At 37.7% G+C, this 22,637-nt stretch overlaps 1 protein-coding gene across 1 annotated transcript in view; it reads right to left on the reverse strand.

Annotated features, from left to right (window-relative positions):
• ADAMTS5 (ADAM metallopeptidase with thrombospondin type 1 motif 5) overlaps nucleotides 1-22,637 on the reverse strand; it is a 44,714-nt gene that overhangs the window by 10,655 nt on the left and 11,422 nt on the right. Inside the window, exons 2-4 of the mRNA XM_036849464.1 lie at nucleotides 20,802-20,934; nucleotides 8,963-9,130; nucleotides 163-446 (exon numbers count right to left, since the gene is read on the reverse strand). Coding sequence (XP_036705359.1) covers nucleotides 163-446; nucleotides 8,963-9,130; nucleotides 20,802-20,934 — 585 coding nt within the window. The remainder of the gene's footprint in view (nucleotides 1-162; nucleotides 447-8,962; nucleotides 9,131-20,801; nucleotides 20,935-22,637) is intronic.

The raw sequence follows: 22,637 nt of genomic DNA on the forward strand, positions 1-22,637 counted from the left end.
GGATGGCTCTTGCAGGTAAAGGAGGGAGCTGTAAATAGATCCCTCAAGGAAAAATATTTTAACTAGGAAATAGAGCCTTCTGTGGCCAGTTCCCGCATGTGTCACAGGAAGGTACATCAGGCCTTGGGTCTCCAGGCCCTGCGTGACAAGAAAATCACTTACTGAATAATATTTTTTCTTCGTCTTGTCCACACACTTGCCCTGCAGGCAGATCCTCCCTTTTCCACATGGTGTCCCTTCCACGGCTGGCAGCTTCTTGGTCAGACACACCATCTGGCCCTGGCGCACCACGGCGCACCAGAGGCGGGCGCACACGTCCATCCCGGGACACACCGAGTACTCGGGCCCGAAGGTCAGGTTGCACTGCTGACTGGCATCATAGGTCTGTCCCGGGAGTTCCTCGGGGCCCAGGAGCTGCTTGCGTGGCAGGTCTAGCAAACAGTTACCTAAAAGAATAAGCAAGATTGACCACTGTTCCGTGTTTCTGTTTCAAACCTTGAAAATTATGGATCTGCAAATGCAAGACTCCAGCTGGTGCTGAAACACGATGCATCTACAGATCTGCAGTGTGATGCCCTGGGGAGGGCACTCCCTGTGCACGAGGCTGCTTGCCTCTGTGAGCTCACCAGCGCCCACTAGGATTTCCCATGGATGATGTGCTCTGGGGTATACATAGTGATGGGCAGTGGTTTGATTAAATAAAATTATTTCATAATAATTAGCTGTGAAAATAGTCATTGTGCTGAGGGACTAACAGAAACTGGGATGGACCTAGAGGAAATAAGGTAGTGGGTATAATAACAATAACAACAACAATAATAATAATAAATAGGTGTTTACAACTTTGAGAAACAGAGTTTGTCCTTGTACCCTTTCTATATCCCTTTCTCCACTTCCAACTACCCCATTCTTACTTCTTCTTCATGCACCCATCCCCCATCCATGTCACCTTTCCATTAATTCCATAAGTAATAAACAAGTGGATGCCTCATTCATTCCCGCACTCACTCAACCAACATCTGCTTAGCACCCACAATGTTCTAGCAAACATACTAGATATTAGGGATACAGAAAAATGACCCAGATCCGCCCCTAAAGGTCTCCCAAGAAACTGAAGGAAATAAAGTCTTTCTTTTAGACTGAAAGAATTTTAATAAAGAGCTTTCAAGCATCACATATCAGGAGCAGTGGGAGAAGAAAAGAAAATATCTTTGATAACTTGGAGCTAGGCCCATTTTTTTACTCTTTGCATCCTTTTTCTCCCCTTTGTATTAGTTATTGAATGCAGTTGGTATTTGTTGGGTCTTTGGAGTGTGTCTGTCACAAACAAGTTGGTGCTCTCAGTACACAGTGATGTGGGGATTATAAAGGGACTGGGGGGGGGGTCAGTAGAAGCTGACATAGACAGTGCAAATTCAGAAGCGTAAATGTGCCTCACCTTCCCCAGAAAGCTTCCCTAAGAAATCCCTTCCCAGTGAGTCAACTCCTTCAACTTCCTCTCTTCATACAGGAGCTTACATATTGCCCATCAGTTCTGGTATTTTTCTGTTCACTTGATTTTAAGATTTACACACTGATTATTAACAATACTAAAAATAGTATTTGTTACACACTTAACACTTATCAGTTCTTTAAATGCATTAGCTTATTCAATCTTTACGAGAACTCTATGAAGCAGATTCTTTCACTGTTTTATTTTGCAGATAAGGAAACTGAGGCATATAAAGATGTATCAGTTACCCAAGGTCCCACAGCTGTTAGGGTTTTATGCTCAGAGGCCCATCCTGCCTCTGCTTAGCATGTGGATAGATTGCTTATTTTATTGCTAAAGGGCAGGCATGTGTAGGGATCCTTTAAATGGTAGCTAATGGTAGAAACAGTTGATCCAAAGTTTAATTCTGGCAAAACACTAAACGGCTGAGTGTTCTTGGCCAAATTCGTTAACTGCTCCCTAATTTATTTTTAAGATCTGTGAAATGTTTCTCTCCTCACTGTGACACTGGAAGGGTAAAATTAGCTCACAGAGCTATAAGGGGGGACCAGAAAAATACCAAACAATCATATTGGTACTATGCCCAACATATTTAACAACATTTCAGATGTATTCAAGTCATTCTTTTTATTCAACAAAGGAAAACCATGTTTAAATCCTACTTTCCACTGAGAAATGGAATATTCAGCACATTTTAAGTATACTGCAAATGTTTTTACAACTACACTCAAGTTTCTTCAAAGCGAATACCTTGAAATTTGTCAATCTGTGATGGAGGCATTATATGAAAATGAATAAAGAGCAAAGTTCCTACTTAACTTCTGAGCCAGAACGTTTGAAGAGGTAAAGCTTCTTAAGGCAAGCCAGAAAAAGCATTAAAAATCAGTATCCAGCCAAAGAGAACTTGGGGAGAAAAACATCAAGTTAAAAGAAAAACATCAACAGCAAGTCAATGGGAAGGAATGATAGTAAAACCTCACTAAGCTTTGTTTAGAAGATAAAGTGAGATGAGGCCCTTTGGAACTCCGGGAAAAGCATTATCTTCCTTGCTACATAAAAAAGAGCTTGTGTAAACCAGGGAATGCTTAGCGGATTGCTGATGGTAGAAGACTGTCAACAGATCTCTGAGGCAGCAAGAATGCTTTCCAGTTCTCCAAAAGTGCTGTTTGAAGAAACTTTTCTTTTTTTTTGAATGTTACTGAAAAGCACAGACTGTAAGACTGGGTAACTAAATATTAGCTGGGAAGTCTTTAACATGTTGTGGGTGCATGTGGCATGGGTCGATCTCGTTTCTCCCAAGCTGAAATAACTCAGCACCTCTCCATGGATATGCGGTCACTGATATCTTCTCTACCTCCCTGATGATGTATGATGTGTGAAAAGAAACGTACAATGCAATTTGGAATCGGCTTATGACAAAGGAGGCTTCAAGATGTGACCTCTCTTTATGAAGCTCAATACCAAAGTATAAGTTTTAAAAATGTATAACATAGTTACTTGGCTATTAAAAAAAAGATATCTTAGCTCTATGGTTTTCCCTTAGAGGTCATTTGGAGATGAACTTTTCTTGCTTAAAATAAAATGATTTATTCAGATTTGCTATTCATTTATTACTTTAATGCTCTCAACATTAGGATTTGTTGCTGCATTAGTTTCTGTTAACAGTGAAATCTACAGTCTATCCATTTCATCTATATGTTGAATTATGTCCTTTGGCAATAAAATAGGTACAGACAGTGCTACCAAAGGGCAGACTTGTGCCAAGGGACAACCATAAAAAAATCAATATAAAGCCTGATTTCGAATCTCACGATATGAAATATTTAAGATTTAAGTAATAGTGGATTGGATATACACTTTTCATCTAAAAAATATGTACAGTTTGGGGGAGGGGTGAGAGAGGAAATTGATCAGTCTTTTAGTGTCTTTTATATTGACCTCTAAAAGTGTCCAATCTATTGTTGACTTTTCTTAATCTGTTTTACTTTTATTCTCAACCATATCTTCACATATTTTTAAATTTATCTTAGCCTGAAGTCCTATCTGGGCTTTGCTGCTGACATTTTGTCTGTTTATTCTGTTCCACAAAATTGCCAAGTTCTTTTTCCTTTTTTCTCCTCCTTTTTCTCTCCCTCCCTCCTTTCCTTCCTTCCTTCCTTTTGTTTTAACATTCTGCGTATATAGATGGATAGTTTCTAAAAGAAAGACAATGGAAATGTGTGCACATCACATATTTGTTTTCACCATCCATGTTAAGTTAAATGCTAAATTAACTGTCAAGTTATAAGTAAAGTAGAAAATCTAAAAAGTAAGAGCCAGTGATTTGAGATGGACAAATAAAGGAAAGAAAGTGGTAGTCTCTCCATGGCCACAAAGTACACTTGGGGTGATGGAAGGTATGCCATGCTTCCAGGAAATGGAGCAGAAAAATCTTTGGTTTTTTATATCTGACTTCTAGCACTGTTTGTCTTTCATATTAATGATTAATGAAACTTATCAGATGAAGGTTGGTTGTTCTTTATTCTTCTCATTCCCCCGCCCCACCCCGTTTCTAGCACTGTAGTTATTTCTGTCTTCTCTTCCTTTTTTAATACACACACACTGAAAATAAGAATTGGCCCAAACAGGGAATCCCCTGGTGGTCCAGTGGTTAAGATTCTGTGATTCCACTGCCGGGGGCTGGGTTCGATCCCTGGTCAGGGAACTAAGATCCTGCAAGCTGCATGGCGTGGCAAAAAAAAAAAAGAAAAAGAATTGGTCCAAATATCCTTGGCCTAGGAAAAATCAATTAATATTCCTAATGAAACTCATTCAAAGAAGGCTCACAACACTGAAAAGTTTCTTCTTTTATCATCATCTCCCTGATCTTGCAGCTCTTCTTTGAGGTCTTTATTTGCATGTTTAAAAGAGTCACTGATGCATTATGGGTTCAGTGACGAATAAACTAACTTAGGCAATGACAAAGGCACAGACAGTGGTTGCTGACCAAAGCAATTCAAGGGATCTGTTTGTGGTACACTGTTTAGCAGATGTCATGCCAAGGAAATTCGATTAAAAATTCTCTGTGTTAAAAGGATGAAGCATAGTTTTTTAAACATATGGGTCACTGTGAACTGAAAGTACATGTTTTACTTGCAGACCATGTTAAAGAACATATTTATTGTGAAAATAAACAGACTACCATCATGGGCTTTGAATTTTATGAGTAGGGCCTTAAAAACTGAATGTTAAGATCTTATTACTAGCTTCACTGTATACACTTAACAAAGGATTCAGAGAACTGGTTTTCTAATACCATTTTCTCTCCCAAGTTCTGTGTTCAGTAAGTGGCTGTAAACTTAGCTCTTTAAATATGAATTTTTCAAAGCTGTCTATAGATTTTCCTTAGCAGCCTGTGTCTTCTTGAGCTGTGTCTGCTTAGGCAGTGGTCCTACTTATCACCTGGCACTGTGAACTGAGGGATCCAGCAAACAGGGCTATTGTTTTTGGCTTCATGGTTATTAAGCATTTGAGAAAAGAAATTTAATAACCTGCTTTTGCTGAACAGTTTCTCTGCCACTGCTTACCTTTATTTTTATTTTATTTTATTTATTTATTTATTTATGGCTGTGTTGGGTCTTCGTTTCTGTGCGAGGGCTTTCTCTAATTGCGGCAAGTGGGGGCCACTCTTCATTGCGGTGCACGGGCCTCTCACTATCGTGGCCTCTCTTGTTGCGGAGCACAGGCTCCAGACGCGCAGGCTCAGTAATTGTGGCTCACGGGCCTAGTTGCTCCGTGGCATGTGGGATCTTCCCAGACCAGGGCTCGAACCCGTGTTCCCTGCATTGGCAGGCAGATTCTCTACCACTGCGCCACCAGGGAAGCCCCCTGCTTACCTTTATTTTTGAGGATCATACTCCTAGCCAGCTTGCCTAGAGCTAACATGTATAAACACTGCAGGAAGTCTACAAGTATCTCGGCCAGGCTGGGTTGGAGGAGGTGGTCTCCATAACATATGGCTTCTTCCTTTCTGAATCACAAATCTGCAGGCCCAGTTATTTTAGAGTGTGCACGCTGACTTTTCAACCATAACCTAATTGCTGCATATTTCTTGTTGGAACTAAATCGGGAAACACTCAATATTAGGAAATTTAAATTTGGCAGTGGTAGAGTGCTACACATGTCTGGCTACTTATGGCTAATAATTTTAAAAACAAATGAAATGATTCAAATTTAATTGCACTCTAAGACATCATTTCTCCAGCATTGCTGGAGGTGGGAACAAGACAGATAAGCTATTACATAAATGGATTCTCTAGGTAATGTAGTCTTCAGACACCACCTAAAAACTGTATCAATTTTGTGAGACTATCTACCTAAAAACATCAATAGCTTTGTTGCCTTTTATATCAGTGTCCTAATTTAACCTTCCTAAGTAACAGAAAATCACTTCTTTTCTGAGTATCGATTACTGTATCCTGCTGAAATCTTGAGGGATTTCAGCAGGATACAATAATGGGGTAAGAGGGTTTCTGACCTTCTGGAACATGGTGCCAGACCACTGTGCTTTTACTGTTTCAGGGCCACATTTTACCGCTCTTCTGGTTTCTCTTTTATTGTCAAATGATTTTACTTCTTCCTCTCAGCTTACCTGTCTGGCATGCCCTATGCACCCAAATGACTATTTTTTTTTTTTTTCTCTAAATAGTTAGTGGCCTAGAAAATTAGAACAGAAAAATAGTAGAACTATTTCTACTACATATGAATGAATGGGCTCTGCTTGCAAATGTGAGTAGCTCCCTACCAGTAAATTGAAAAGGTTTGATGATATGATATCAGCTTAGTCTTCTAACAAAGATGTATGTTTGTTTGCTTTTTTGTTTGTTTTTCCATTGTCTTGGGCTTTGACTGCCCCTTGGTTCTCTCCTAAGCTCTGGAGTTGAAATGTCAGAACTGCCACCATCTGAAAATCCTGTTGATTAGTTCCTATTGTCATACTTTGGCTTTAACTGACTTAAGTCAGTTTCTGGTTGCAATCTAAATGTCATTAAATTATTTAAATTCAAGTGTAAATGACAGTGCTACAGAGAGTATTGTAGCTTCAGTTCTGTATCTGTTTTGAAATGAATATAATTGAACTTTGCCACTGTGTCACAGCTACAGTGCCTTTCTTAGATTCTCATCATTCTGAAATTACTTTACTCACTATAGACTACTGATAAAATTGAAGTTTTTGGTGGGATGGGGCAGTTAAAACACAAGACTGGCTAACCAACACATTCAAAAGTGAGAGAGCCTAGGCGTGATGAAATGAATGAATGAATGAATATATTATGAGAATTTCCTGTCCAACGAATGCTGGTAACTGAATTTATTTATTTATTTAACATATAAATGGGGAATTCAAATGTGATTTCCTCAGTGCAAATGAATAAGATCTATTTCTAGCAAAATTATGGTTTTGGTTGTTATCTACCATGAGATCCTTTGGAGTAGACACAGAAAGATGTATAAAATTTGTTGTAAAATTTTTAAAAATCTGAGTGTAGATTCTTTTAAATACAGAAATAATGTTTAAAAAATGAAAACAATACTGGGAGCATCTTTACTGCATGGAAAATAAAATCATGAATTCCACAAACATGAAATAAATGAATCATTCCAGAAATATGGCAATAGGAACAAAATTCTGCACAGCATTGTAATTAGCTGACCTAATACTTACACAGGGAAAAAAAAGTTGGTCCCATTTTAGCCATAAGTATTTGCTGCCTTAGCAACTAAATCTGTTCATTTAGTGATTCAAAGTTTAGCTCAACCTTTTGGAATGAATAATGTGTGATTTTAAAATGAAATATTAATGTTATTCCATTTTTAGGAAACTTGAAAAAAAACAGTAAAAGTAATATTAAGAGTGGAAACTAAGATTCCACCCAAGAGGAACGTTATTAGATATGGACTTGATCAATGTAGGTAGGCAGATAATTAGGTAAGCTTTCACTCCAGGACTATATCAGCATTTAATCAGCATTTTAAACTGGGCTAACTAAACAGAAAATTACCACTTTATTATTAGTCTAGGAAAAACCTAATACATCGATTCTTGATATTGTTTCTGAATCATGAAGATATTAGGCCATCCTTTCGACTAACAAAGAACATTTATTTGGTATTAAGGGAAATTTTAAAGCAAGATGGGTGTGGATTGTTTTCAGGAATAGGAAATGCAAGTAGTTGAGAGTAGCTAAAGCATTACCAGTTCACCATTAACATAGCAAAAATGAGTTTATGAACATTTTGGCTACAAGATAGCAAAGAACTGTGTAGTGGAATTTCTTTTTGTCTGAAAAGAACTGAATTTATTAATTGTTGTGTAATTATGTAGCCAAAGCTCAAGATGGCCAACTCACTAAGAAATTACAAAAATTTCAAGCCATAAACTTTGTGGAACAAGGAAAAACAGTTATTACAGATTCTGTTTATCTAACTTTGAACCATACATCATGAGATAAAATTGTGAACAATTATCATGATCAAGAATTTCTGTCACATTCACTTCAACCACCAGTTTTAGAAAGAGACATGTTTTAAGAGAAAAAAAAAAAAAAGGAATGAGATGTCCATTTCTGTAATATGACAAACTTGAACTCTGTGGTCTCTGAAGATCTCTTCCAACTCTACCTCATCTCTTCTCCTGTGTTTCTAATATTTTAAGGTAACAAGGAATGCTAGGAAATTAGCAACAGCTTGTTTCAAAGATTACTTAAGGGTCAGAATTTATTATTTCTAAAACTGTGACTTCCTTAGTATTTTTATATAATTTACAGCACTAATCCTAGATTTACAGAACTTAACAAAATGTGCTGTGCTCTTGAACTGTACTTAGGGGATAAAGCCAAGGATTTTCTTTTGAAGTTCTTAAACTGTTTTCTCAGCATTCAGAATGATTTTCTATTCCTGTTCTGCAGTTTTCACTCCACTTTCAGGAAAACAGGCTGTCAGGATGAAACCAAACTTTTTAGTGAATGCAAATCTAAAGGGCTTCCATTCTTGGTTTTATGTCGCCATAAAGAGAATCTGACAGAACTGTCACCTACATTTTAACCACACCCCTATAATAAGAATGTAGCAAATAATGCTGTGAGTCATATTAATAGCAGGGAAACAAGATTATCTGCCAATGTTCTCACAGTAAGCTAGTGGTGAAAGAGGGAATAAAAGCCAGGCTTTCAGGGCACTGGCTAGGCATTCTGTGTGGTCTCCCACATTGCTTCTCTTTGAACTTTGCAATTCAAAAGCAAAAATACCATAGCTATAATGCCACCGAGGACGTTGGCATTACACACCAACAGACAGTCCCCTCGTTCCTTTTTCTGACACTGTCTAAGCAACCATTGTCTTAGAGGGTAAGGTGAACATCACGAGGATATAATGAAGTACAGCTTGCAATAATTCCAAGTTTTGTTTCTGAGCCTATGGAACTATACGTACCATGGCCATCATCCAGGAATTCTGTGATGGTGGTTGAGGTGCATTTGGACCAGGGCTTGGATGCATCGATGCTGGTTAGGATGGAAGACATTAAGCGCTTATCTTCTGTGGAACCAAAATTTTCTTCACAGAATTTGGAATCGTCATGGGAGAGGCCAAGTAGATGTCCTAAAGGACAGAACAAATGAAGTGCAAATAATGAGTGATTTTTGCATTTCTACTTTTCCGTGGCAATTATACTAGCACTTGACTTTTTTCCTCCCAATTGTATATGAGTTTATTTTAACTGCCTTTTCACACAGAGACTGGGCCCCCAGGTAAATTAAAGCTGCATGTAGTTAAGAGTGGTCACTTCTGATGAATATTTAGAGGAAAACTGAAAAATTACACTAGAGTAGATGTTCCTATAATCCACCTGGATCACACATGCTCAAGGATATGTAGAAACAGGCCTTATTTAGAATCTAGAATTTGCAAGGCAACTGTGGGATTATGTCATAGCCGTCACTACATATTATTTTGAATGCTTGTCTAATTTTCCATCTTCTCTGATCAACTATAAGCTGCAGGAGATCAGAGAGAATCTCCCTGCCTCCCCCCGCCATCCACTGTTGAAAAAAATCTGTATTTAACTCAATGTTCTGCAAGTTACAAACACTTAATAGATGGTATTTGAATGTCAGTGACTTCTATTTTCTTGGCCAAGTAAATAGGTAGCCATAAAAGAGATGACTAGAGGAGAAAAAAAAAAAGAAGATTTCAAGTAAATTTCTGTTTCCATGCATATGTAAACTTGCTTCACTCCCATTTCTTTTACTTATTTAGTGAGTTGTGAATGTATACTAGTCCCACAAGTAAATGGTATATTTTGAAGATATACCCACTTACACTTAAGAAACGTCTAAAGCACCAAGATGCCCATTACAGAGTGTTAGCGCTTAGAGAGAAAACAAATACTGAGAAGGTAAGTGATTGTCCAAAACTACTCAGGTGGTGTTTGTGCTTAAGTCTACGAAACACGCTCTCTGTGCTCCCACGCTGCCGTTCCCATTCTATCAAGCTAGGTATTATTTCACAGAGTACATACCTCACTCTTATAATCTGACTAAATTTTTTTGGTTACATAAGATTAATTTTCACATAGTCTAAAGGTATAATGCATTCTCCAATCAATTTAAAATATTGTTGGGGCTTCCCTGGTGGCGCAGTGGTTGAGAATCTGCCTGCTAATGCAGGGAACACGGGTTCGAGCCCTGGTCTGGGAGGATCCCACATGCCGCGGAGCGGCTGGGACCGTGAGCCACAATTACTGAGCCTGCGTGTCTGGAGCCTGTGCTCCGCAACAAGAGAGGCCGCGATAGTGAGAGGCCCACGCACAGCGATGAAGAGTGGCCCCCACTTGCCACAACTAGTGAAAGCCCTCGCACAGAAACGAAGACCCAACATAGCCATAAACAAATAAATAAAAATAAAAAAAAAAAAGTAAAAAAAAAAAAAAATAAAATAAAATATTGTTGAAAAAAATCCAGGACAACAGTTTGGAGAGACTCTAAAAGGTAGACAAGTCATCCTAGTAGTGTTTTTTGCAAAGCTTTATAGAATCATACACAAACCACCAAAAAAAAAAAATGTGGAAAATACCACAGAAATGTGATTACTGCATTCCCCTTGGGTTCCAGAATGCCAACGGCAGGAACTTTGTCCACTCTGCCAAGAAAAAGTCCAGTGAGCGACAGTAAAACCCAACAGAGATGAAATTTTTTATGCCAAATTCCAACTACTTTTGGCCAACTTGTTAAATCACTAACACCTCATAACAGAATTGTCCACAAGCAGCTGGTTGATGTTGTGGTTGAAATTAAGTGGCCAGGGCTCAGTGACCTTCTAAGGCTACACATTTTGATGCTATTTATGCAGTTATTTACTTCAGTAGCATTTACTAGGCTAGTCAGTTTTCTGTGGGAAACCCTCTCACCACCACTCACTTTCTATTTGGTCAGCAGCATAAACGCGCATCATAATCTGTAAAGTATCTTCCAAATAACATGCAAAAGAAGACTGGAAAGAACTCGTCCAATTTTTGGGTGGTATGTTGAGTTTTTCACTGCACTCACAGAAAAATAGAACCTTTCATTCATGTCCTATTCAAAACTGCTAGAAGTTACTTAGTATATCAAACACTGTTGAGAATGTAGAATGTTTATCAGCTAACACTGTGGGATTAGTGTGGAAGTTTCATACTTGAGTTTTTTCCCCCCTGGCATAGAAGAGAAAGGGAAAGTGGCCTAAGGGGCCTCTATATTATGAATCCAGGTTTTCTACTTTAAAAAACATGATCTTTGCACTCTATTTCATAAGATATTTATATTTATTTAATGGAGTAATAGTCTTTTCCTCCAAATGTATCTAAATAAATAGCACTTTTTATATGCCTTTGTGTTACTGCATCAAGAGATATTCCCTTCATTTGGAGGCTAAATTTTAGATTTCTGATTTAAATACCAGCCAGGTGGTAAACACCACATTCGCTTTGAGGGACCTGGGACCTCCATATTTTTCTTTTATACAGAATGGTGAAGCCTATAATGTTAAATATCAATTATCTAAGCAAAGCAATTTATTTTAAGATATTTTGGTCTCTTTTAATGAATCTTTTGGCATGCTCTCTGGCCCCTAAATTGCTAATTTATCAATGTAATTTACTTGTTGCTGAAGATACATATAAGAAATGCTTAGACGGCCATCAGAAAAGATTGCCATTCTGGGCATGAACACATCTCAGTTCCACTTTAGCAAGAGCTGAAACGAGATGTGAATTTTGTAAGATCTCCAAGAGTCAGTCAGAAAGGGACTGCTTGAGGGTCAGCTGAGAGAAACAGACTCCTTGGAGGGAGGATGAATGTTCTGTTCTCCATGAAGAAAGCTTGTCAGCTGGCTGGGAGAGGTATGCTCTCCCAAGGACAATGAGAGTCATGGGCAATGTGAAGAACGTTTAGGCACCCAAAGAAACAGGCAGCCAGTGCCACAGGAGCTGGAACCAGGGCACAGCAAGAGAGACCCATGTGATTTCCCTTCAGGAGCCGAAGAGGAATTGAAATGGAAGAACAATGTGAGGGATGTCTGGAAGCTCTTCTGGAGAGACGTGACAGGCATACTAAAGGCTGTGAGCAGCCAAAGAAATGGCATTTTCAAATGTGATTCCCCCAATCATTAAGCTAGGACACCTAACGTCAGTCTGAAATCTGCCAATATCTTTGAACCCTGAAATGACAAGATGCATATAAAAGCATACGTTATTTTCAAGGGACACTTACATTAGAGATCACACACTATGATATTCAAAGCTTATTAACAGAGAAAAATCTGGAATCTAGGAAATTTCAAATGTAATGTCACAGCTGACAACAACACATTTTAAGGAAATGTTGTGAAGAGCTTAATCAGAATTTATCACGATGTCACTGATCGCCTAGGAGTGACTTTTCCAGTGAGAGACTGTTCCTAAATCATCCACAGAAATGTTTAAAGATTAGAGATTAAGCATTTCTCCCACAAGCAGCCTTGGGCAGGATTAGTGCAGCTGAGATTTAAACACGTGTGCCCCAGAGAATAAAACAATGTTGGAGAAAATATTGACAACTCCTAAAATAACGTATGGTTTTTTAATCAAAATGTATTTTATGATGAGTTTTTAGAGCAATGCAGACCAGAGTTAGTTGAGGGGTGAGGTCTTGGAGGAGTCAGGGCGATGGGCTCCAGAAAGCCACAGAGAAAGGCGATTCTTCCCCTTGAAAGACAGAGGAGATACTTCTTTCTGTACTCCAGGTATAGGAAAAGAGTGAGGAGGGTTCAAGGCAATTTGGAAGGGTAAAGGAAGAGATCTGAGGAAGTTCAACCAAGCTACCTTAGTAAAATAGGATGTGAAAAATCCTAGTGAGAGGACAGGGCTGATATGCATTAAGGACCACAATCCAAGGTCTGGGTTTAAAGCAGGGGTCCCAAAGACTCGCTGCAAGGAAGCATGAGCATTTGTATTTGGAACCATTTGTAATCAGTAGACGTGCAAAAGATTGAAGAGCGGTTTGTTGGCCTTAATGAAGTTAGGCAATCTTATTTACAATACTATCTTTCTTAGTGAATCTTTAATTCTTGACTCCTGTTATTGGAAGCCACTTCTCACCTAAAATCCCGACAGAGTTAAGGACCAAACACAGTTATGTAGTGGGTGAGTTTGTTAATGGCATTTATATTCACACACTAAATTTTTTAAAAAAGTATTACAGAAGTCAGAGTAAAATTTACAGAGTAATGCAGGGGTCCAATTCAGTATTTTCCCAAGTGATGCAGCCTCCAGAACTGTGTCTTGCTGTTTGAAATCATTAGTAAAACTCAAGATGTAAATTAAACGGGCTTCTGTATAAAATGCTGACCTATTCTTTTTTTTTTTTTTTAAATTTTTTTTTAACATCTTTATTGGAGTATAATTGCTTTACAACAGTGTGTTAGTTTCTGCTTGATAACAAAGTGAATCAGCTATACATATACACATATATTAATAGATATTAAATCATGTCATAAATACAACAGTCCTGCTGAGTGCCCATCACACAAAATAACCTCAGGAAGGAGTTTATTTGAATTATGCTAAGGAAATGAGTTTCATGGTAAATTACATTAAAGCAAAGTCTGTAGGGTAAGAGTCTGAGTTATAGTGTTAGTTCAGAAATAGCAATTAGTCACCTGATAATTTTTCTAGGACAGTAATCGTCTTTTAAAATTGGTAAATGGGTGACATTTCATTAAATAAATTTCATCTTGGACATTCACAATGTAGATTTAAAAAGCATCTTGTCTCCTTAAATTCACAAGTGAATCTGGTGTTCTAAAATCTGAGATAATGGACACCCGGGTAAAGACACATTACTTTAAAGGAAAATGTTGGTTCAGCTTCTTATTCAACTCAGTTATTACCGTACAACTAGGGATGACTTATAACATTAACCTCAGGAGGGAAACTGGGTTGTTTTTCTAAACTTTGGTCTGTAAATTAAACAGAATTTCAAGCTCTTGTCTCCTGACCCCAAACTGACCAATAGACAAGGGAACACAGCACCACATCTTTAAAAAATGTCACAAGAAGCTCTGTCATGTGTTTACTTAAGAAAGCACTGCTCGGATGAAGCATCTGTTTCTTAATGACGTGATGTTTTTATTTTTACCTAATTTTCCAGCTAAGATTATTGAGGTGCAGGAAGGTCTTGCCAGGGGTTGAAAAGAGAGTCAAAAGCTCACATGGGATCAGAATCTAGACTCCCTGGTGAAGGAAACCAGGAGCTCCAATAATTGGATCCTACGTGTCTATTCAAATGCAAATCCTTATGTAGCAGTGATAAAACTCTTAAACTTCCATTTCAAAACATTAAACATAAACGCTAAACGTTATATCAATGATGTAATTTAGAAGGAAGAAAACAAATTTTTTTCACCTTATAAATAGCTGTGTCAATAACTTTTTGAATCAAATTCAGGATTATCTCCTTCAAAAGGAACACTAGCAAACCATTACAGGATAGTGTCCAAATCTTGGGCTCTAGAGCCAGATGAACCGGGTTCAAATTTTCCCCAAGCAGTATACTAGTTGTTGACCTTAGACCGGTTTAGAAACTTCTCTGTATCAGCGTCCCCTCTTGAGTGACTCATTAATAGTATGTACCTCATGGGATTTTGTGAGGCTTAAAGGATATAAAAGATGCAAAGTGCTTAGAATACGTGCTTGACAAATATAAATACCCAGTGATTGTTAGTTAACTTCATTGTTCTCATTAATATCTTGGTTTTGTTATAATTTTACTTATGGGTATTCTAGTCTTTGGTAGTTTTTGATAAATTTTGATATTACTAGACACTTGATTTGTGAGAGAAGGTGAAATTTTCTATTCATAAGAGGAAAAATCACTCATTAAGTGTGTGATATATTTATTTTATGCCACCTTCAACTTGTTGGCTTTCCACATACGTGACAGACAATCTACAGGCCTCCCCTAGAGAAATACGAATTGGGATTTGATTTAAAAACAAACCGACTGATACTAAACGCTAAATCTTTCAATGCTGCCTCCGGACATGGAGCAAAGACCTATTCCCACCTTTCATCTGGGGGCCAAGAAAGACACAGTGTGGCATTGCTCCAAACTGGACAGAAAAAAACGCTCAGTTCTTGCTGATTAAAGCTATGGGTTTGAGGGTAAATACCAAGTTTAAACCTAGCTTCCTTTTACCTCACATCTCACAGCCAGTCCTGACATCTGATTCTGTGCACTTGGCTTTGGTGTATGGTGTTTCCAGGGCCTCTGCAGCTTTTCAAAACATGGCCTCGTTTAATCTAATCATCGGTGGGAGCAGAGTCACATGCAGATCAACATAACCAGAGAACCGCAGAGAATCACTCCAACTGCAGCAAAACATATGCAGCCATACTGTTGTGTCTCGACCACTTCCTAAGCCTCCAGCTGAATACTTGGCCCTGACACTTTGCCTGATTTTAGCTTAAGAAGCATTTTGGAGACTTTCATGGTGGAGAGATCCACTTAGCACATTTTATAATTAACTACTCTAAGGTTAAGCTTCGGCCTATTTGCAAATTATGGATTTCATTAGTCTAAATAAAATCAGATTGCTCCCCCTAGCACATTAGAAACTGGCCTAACATCAGTAAAATTATTATGTTGGAGAACCATGTGTGCAGCAGGTGAAATCTTTATTATTGAAAGCTGATAATAAAAGTTTGACAAGTTAAAAATATAAACTCCAAATGTAAACTTACATTCACTTGAAACTTGCTACAGTTCACATTTGGATTGTAAAACGGCTATAACCACATTCTTACCTCCACCCAAGGTCCAGGGATGGGGACTGAGTTCTTGATAGTTTAAAACAACTTTCTTAAACGTCCTAACAATTTACTCAGTGTTGACATGCCCCTAACATAGCAAGATGGCAGGCAATTTGTTACTGTCTAGGCAGAGTCTAGACGCATCAAACTCTATTTTCCAGAAGCCTGTATTGGCATCAGTTGACAACGCATCTCCAGAATCTAGCTCTTTTTTTGGAAAGAACTAGCAGGAAAAGAGAAGTGTTCCCATTTACACGTGGCACATGAAGAGTCACTTTTCAGAACTGTTCATTTAAGTCACTTCATCATGACTTTAACATCATGGATAGAAAAGGTACAAGATAAGGACTTCAGGCTTGCCTCTGTTCATTGACATTTTACATAATTCTCAATGTAGGGGCATTTTTTGATGAAGGGAGTAAAAGAACAAAAAGCTTTTTATTCAACTGTAATGACTTTGTATTTTAAACCGCTATGTACAGAAAGAGGAAGCAGTGAGTGGGACATTCCATGTGAAACGGAATTTAAATCGGTTAATAGAAGTATTAATCAAATATATCATTTCACTTCTTATAGAAGAAATAAAGTAGAAAGATCATGGGAACAGCCTGGAAATTTTCTCCACAGCTTATGTTTTGAGCACAGGAACGTATTTACACCGTATGCATGAAGCAAATTGCTCATTTTGGAATGGACTGAAGCGAATTCAAAACACTCTGGCAAAACCGAGGTTTCACAACGTCATTTTATCACCATATGTAGCCTGGATATATAACCTCCAAATTTGGAAAGTAGTAAATGTCTAATAAAAGGGAAGGGAGGAAATTACATAAGAAGAACAGAGTAGAATTAGAATCCAGAGCATAGTTAATTCAAGCTGATGGCTTCAAGCGACCATCTAAAAATAAAGCGCTGGGAACAGAATAGCGAGCTGCACTACCCAAAATCACACTGGCTGCAGAGGCAAAGCTCTGTAATTGTATACAGATGATTAGGAAATATTTTGTAAGGTTATCTTCCCTACAATTTTTAAGGCTTATACTTTATAACACATGTTCGCAATATTTAGGCGAAAAGTGAAATTAAAGAAAAATAAAGCAATTAGAAAACAAAGTGAATGAAAGCCAGATCCCTTTATGAAAGGGAAATTAAATCCATATCCCCCTATTCCCAGACCTTAAATTTCTCAGGTTAGGGCACATGTAATGCAAAAAGGGAAATTAAGTAGGCACTGTTTGATTGGAGAATGAATTACAGAGAATTCTAAAGAAGTAAATAGAAATGATCCAAACAAGAAATTAAAGGGAACACAGAGCATAGTCAGACATCAAAGATTTAGGTATGATTTTTTTGCACAGAAACCCACATTTCTCCCACGTTGTTCTCTTATAAAACTATGTCCACTATTCTTGTATTATTAAGAAAAGTTCTTATTGTACATATACAGTTTTAATAAAATGTTCTCATTAGCAACTGGCTTCCTACCTCTCTGACTGCTGCCTGCCTGCATAACCTCTTGGTTTAGGAACTCAGGAGGGCTGGGAGAGATGATGCTGGAAGGTTCTTCATTCCAGTCCAGTTGCCTTGGGGATCAATGCAGCCTCAAAGAAGCTGCATTTACTGCCACAGTGGTTCCTTTACAAAGAAACTAGAGGCTGTCAATGTGTAAAAATGGATCAGTAGAGGATTGAAGGAAGAAACAGCCCTTTCTTCATGGAATCTGTAATCTCTATTTCACAAGGTCAGGATTTAGGGCTCATGATCTTATGGGCGGTTGATGCCACAATTCCACTCTGTTGCTTCTTTCTTTCTTCTTTTTTTTTTTTTATTGGAGTAAAATTGCTTTACAATGTTGTGTTAGTTTCTGCCGTACAATGAAGTGAATCAGCTCTATGTATACCTATATCCCCTCCCTCTTGGACCTCCCTCCTCCCAAATTCCCCGCCCCCCCCGCCACATCTAGGTCATCACAGAGCACCGAGCTGAGCTCCCTGTGCCATACAGCAGGTTCCCACGAGCTAGCTATTTCACATGTGGTAGTGTATTTATGTCAAACCTAATCTCCTAATTCATACAACCCTCCCCTTCCCCACCTGTGTCCACATGTCTGTTCTCTACATCTATGTCTCTATTCCTGCCCTGCAAATAGGTTCATCTGTACCATTTTTCTAGATTCCACACATACGCATTAATATACGATATTTGTTTTTCTCTTTCTGGCTTACTTCACTCTATATGACAGACTCTAGGTCCATCCACATCTCTACAAATGACCCAATTTTGTTCCTTTTCATGGCTGAGTAATATTCCATTGTATATATGTACCACGTCTTCTTTATGCATTCATATATTGTTGGACGCTTAGGTTGTTTCCATGTCCTGGCTATTATAAATAATGCTGCAATGAACATTGGGGTACATGTGTCCTTTTTGACCCACCTCCTAGAGTAATGAAAATGAAAACAAAAATAAACAAATGGGACTTAATTAAACTTAAAAGCTTTTGCACAGCAAAGGAAGCCATAAACAAGACGAAAAGACAACCCTCAGAATGGGAGAAAATATTTGCAAATGAATCAACGGACAAAGGATTAATCTCCAAAATATACAAACAGCTCATGGAGCGCAATATCAAAAAAACAAACAACCCAATTAAAAAATGAGCGGAAGACCTAAGTAGACATTTCCCCAGAGAAGATATATAGATGGCCAAGAGGCACATGAGAAGATGCTCAACATCACTCATCATTAGAGAAATGCAAATCAAAACTACAATGAGGTATCACCTCACACCAGTCAGAATGGCTATTACAAACAGCAAATGCTGGAGAGGGTGTGGAGAAAAGGAAACCCTTTTGTACCGTTGGTGGGAATGCAAATTGATACAGCCACTATGGAGGAACAGTATGGAGGTTCCTTAAACAACTAAAAATAGAACTACCATACGACCCAGCAATCCCACTACTGGGCATATATCCTGAGAAAACCGTAATTCAAAAAGAGTCATGTACCCCAATGTTCACTGCAGCACTGTTGCTTATTTCTCATCATTCCTCTACTCAGTGTGAGATGAACCAGTCTCTACCTACCCAGGGCTTAGAACTTTTCTTACGGAACTTCTCTCGCTCTGAATAATGGTGATTAATTACTGGTGTACTTTTTAAATCGTCTCTGCGTCACTACAATGCTCTTGAGTATTTGAACTAATTCTTCTTAGCTTTGCTGCAAAATCAGAATATTGCCTTGGGTGGCTCTTGTGTTTCTCCCACTTATTCGTGCACATACAGAGATATGTAATAAATATCAATGAAGGATCAATGTTAGGCTGTATTTTTTATCAGTGAGTTTAATAGGCATGAATGAGAGATAGGTGAAGACATAATCCCAGCCCCAAAGCTCAAATGGCATTTGTGTTTTAAAAACACTTTCAGACATACCAGGTCTTCTACTGCAGCCACCACAGAGCCATGCCTCATTCATTATTATTAGTTCACTTACTAGGGAAGAAATGGAGACTCATTGTCTGAATCTCTTTCCTGAGATAAAAGAGAACATGGAGAGAGAGCTGGGATTCCATCTTGAAGCTAAAGATGCTCAATTAATAAAGTATTAAATTGAATTGTTATCAGTGATGCTATTGGACAGTTATTTACATTAAGATGTTATGTTTGTGTTTTTTTGCTTAGGTGGTAAGAAGAGTGTCAGTTAAGAGAATTACGATCATGATTAATACATACGAACTGGAATTTAAGTACTGATTTCTATTTTACTGCTCCAATATACTGACTGATACAGTTACACTTTTGATGTGAAGTTATTTTAAGTCCCAAAAGAAAACATAGCAGCCAAAAATCAACACATTGTGAAATGTTCTTTGCCTACTAAAATTATGGGAAAAAAGTTTTAATTTCTATTTTAAAATTATGGTTTTAGCTTAAGAAAACAATCTGCTTAATAAAATACAGCAAAAAAGTACAATAATTATCAAGCCATACTTTGCCTCCAAGAAGATAATGCTAAAAGGTGACACATTAAAAAGTAAATGAACTAGTTAATTAAAAAGAGAAACAGAAGTGTATATGGATATAAATAACAGCTGGTATCTGTAACTTACCCAACTTGGTCCCTGAAATAATTCAATGAAATAGGCATTATTATGCCTATATTTCAGATATGAAAACTGAAGCTTAGAGAGTTTAAATAATCAGACCAGCGTGACACAGGTAGAAAGTACTTTAGCAAGAACTGAGCCCAGATGCATATAATTCTAACATTTAATCCTAAGTACTAAATTAACTTCTTATGTACCTAGTAGCTAGGTCAATTATTAGGAAACACATATTCCTAATTGCTGGGATATTTTTCATATTTAACTCAGCCCTAAATTTCTAGTTCTAGGATTTAGATGAGTTTCTTAATGTCACCAGGTAAGTGACATTTTAAAACCAACCCTGGTAACAGGTTTTGTTTCATTTGCTTTGCTATTAAAAACAAGACAGGAATGTTGTCCATAAGCTATTGATTACCTTTTCCAGGAGCTGTTATCCCTTACAGTGGAATAAAACCTGATGAATTTCTGTGTAAACTGATTAGCCCTGGATGAATCAATAGAGTAACTTCTAAGGCAAACATCTCTGCATTCCATTGTCAACTGTGACAAATTTTGTCTGAGTCCTTTATGGATGCTTCAAAAGACAGTAGCACTAGCAAATTTCTCTTAAACTTTTAAATGGCACTGACATAAAGGAAATATCTACTGTGTATGCCTGACTTTGTTTTCCTTCCATCTTACTAGTTAACCCTAAAAGTACAAATATAAACAAATGTAATCCCCAATGCTGCATCTGAACCAGGAGAAATCTGGAATTAATTGCCAAGTATTTTGGTTCCTGTTGCAGCTGTTACAAGTGTTTGATTTGGCCAGGGAAGAGAAAAGACACTGCATACCAATTTCGTGAGCCACGGTGAAGGCTGCATGGAGACCATCATCTTCAATCACAGCACAGCTGCGTTCGGGAGAACATATGGTCCCAACGTCTGCCATTCCCAGGGTGTCACATGAATGATGACCACATAAATCCTGCCCGGGAGAAAGAAAGAAATCATTAAAATCAATTTACATCCAGAAGGAGCCACCTTGTAGAGTCACTTGCTCGCTCCAAATGTCAACACTGGGATATGTTTATGGCATCACCTGCTCAGCTCTGGAAACCTTCCAAAGACAAACTAATAGCGTTGACTCTTCTAAGCTTCTCTGGGTCCCAGAAGCACAGAAGGGACTCAATTACGTTTTAAAAGATGTCATAAGATTGTGGCTTGTCCATTACAATAGCAGTCGCAGCCTTAACAAAGCTGTACTGTGTATGTGCAGGCACATATGCCATGGATCACTTTCACATATAGTCACGCTTAGGAAAGCCTTAATATTCTGACCTAAATTCCTGCTAAATTTATCAGAAGCCAAGCCTAATAATTTGTTTTCCACCACAGGGGCAAATTGCAATCACCTATTTATGGCAGAATATAAATTTCTCAGTAATTTGGGTAAGAAACTAAATTTTAATCTATAAGGGTAATTCCTCAAAAGATCACCTCTTAATTGCCAAATCGAGTTGTAATTTCATAGGTTGTGTCTTCAGAAATGTATACACTCTTTCCCACAGTGTTTAATGTAGTGTTTTTCAACCTGATCAATTCTCAGAAAATATATGTAATATACTGTATTTATATAAATGAGCATACGTGTTTTTCTGGAGAGAAATTGCATAGCTTTTAAGAGATTCTCAAAGGGGAACATGATCACACCTCGCTAATGGTTAATATGATCAAATTAGATGAAAGAGACATCAACAAGACAATTTTAAATTATGAAGCATAAAGAGAAGTTATAAGCCAAATTTTTTGACATGATAGATTTGTAATGATAAACTTTCCATTAAATGCTATTTGAGTATTAATGGACATTAGACTTTCTTGTATTTGACTCCTGTTTTCAATGAAAATTAATTGACAGTATATATATTTCTATCCAAAGCAAAAGCCATAAGTGAATAACTGCAGAATAATTTTTAAAAAATATTAATTACTGTGAAAGATGACTATTTACTAGTTGAAATAAGTGTTCTCTCTGTTGCAGTTATTATCTTTGTATCTCCAACTACCACATTGCCTGACTTATAATAGGAACTCAACAAACATTTGCTTAATTGAGGTGAATTCTGACATATAGTCAGATGCAATGTAGACCTCACATAATTTTATTTTTTTATTTTTTACTTATTTTTTTTGATGACATGGAGCTAATATTTTTATTCTCCCAGGGCAAAGAGAAAAGATGGTTATCCTATACAGATTTTTGCCTTACTGAACATTGTCACATACCTTTAATATGCTGTATGCTAGCAAGACCTCAGCAGACTCCAGGAAGCCAGCATGAGATATTACTACTACATAACTAATGCCGCCTACTCAATGTCAACATACTCTTCTAACTTTTCTCTGCATAAAAAGCTGCATAAAAGTCCAGTTAAGGTGAATAATATTTAAAAGGTATACCCTACGATCTCCCTAGTACATTTTCAGGTCCTTATTGTGTTCCGTATATTATGAGATCCCAGCTGGGATGAATTGCACTGTGGCCGCCATATTATTATAGCTGCAGACAGTAGAAATCTCAGCCAAGTAGCCTTGGTGAATCCAGTCACCAAACCAACAATAGCCTCCCAATGTCTCCTGGGTATCCTCATACGTCATCCCATGGGATCTCAAATTACAGCTGTTGAG

The sequence above is a fragment of the Balaenoptera musculus genome, chromosome 4 (assembly GCF_009873245.2).
Source record: "Balaenoptera musculus isolate JJ_BM4_2016_0621 chromosome 4, mBalMus1.pri.v3, whole genome shotgun sequence".
NCBI classification, from domain to species: domain Eukaryota; kingdom Metazoa; phylum Chordata; class Mammalia; order Artiodactyla; family Balaenopteridae; genus Balaenoptera; species Balaenoptera musculus.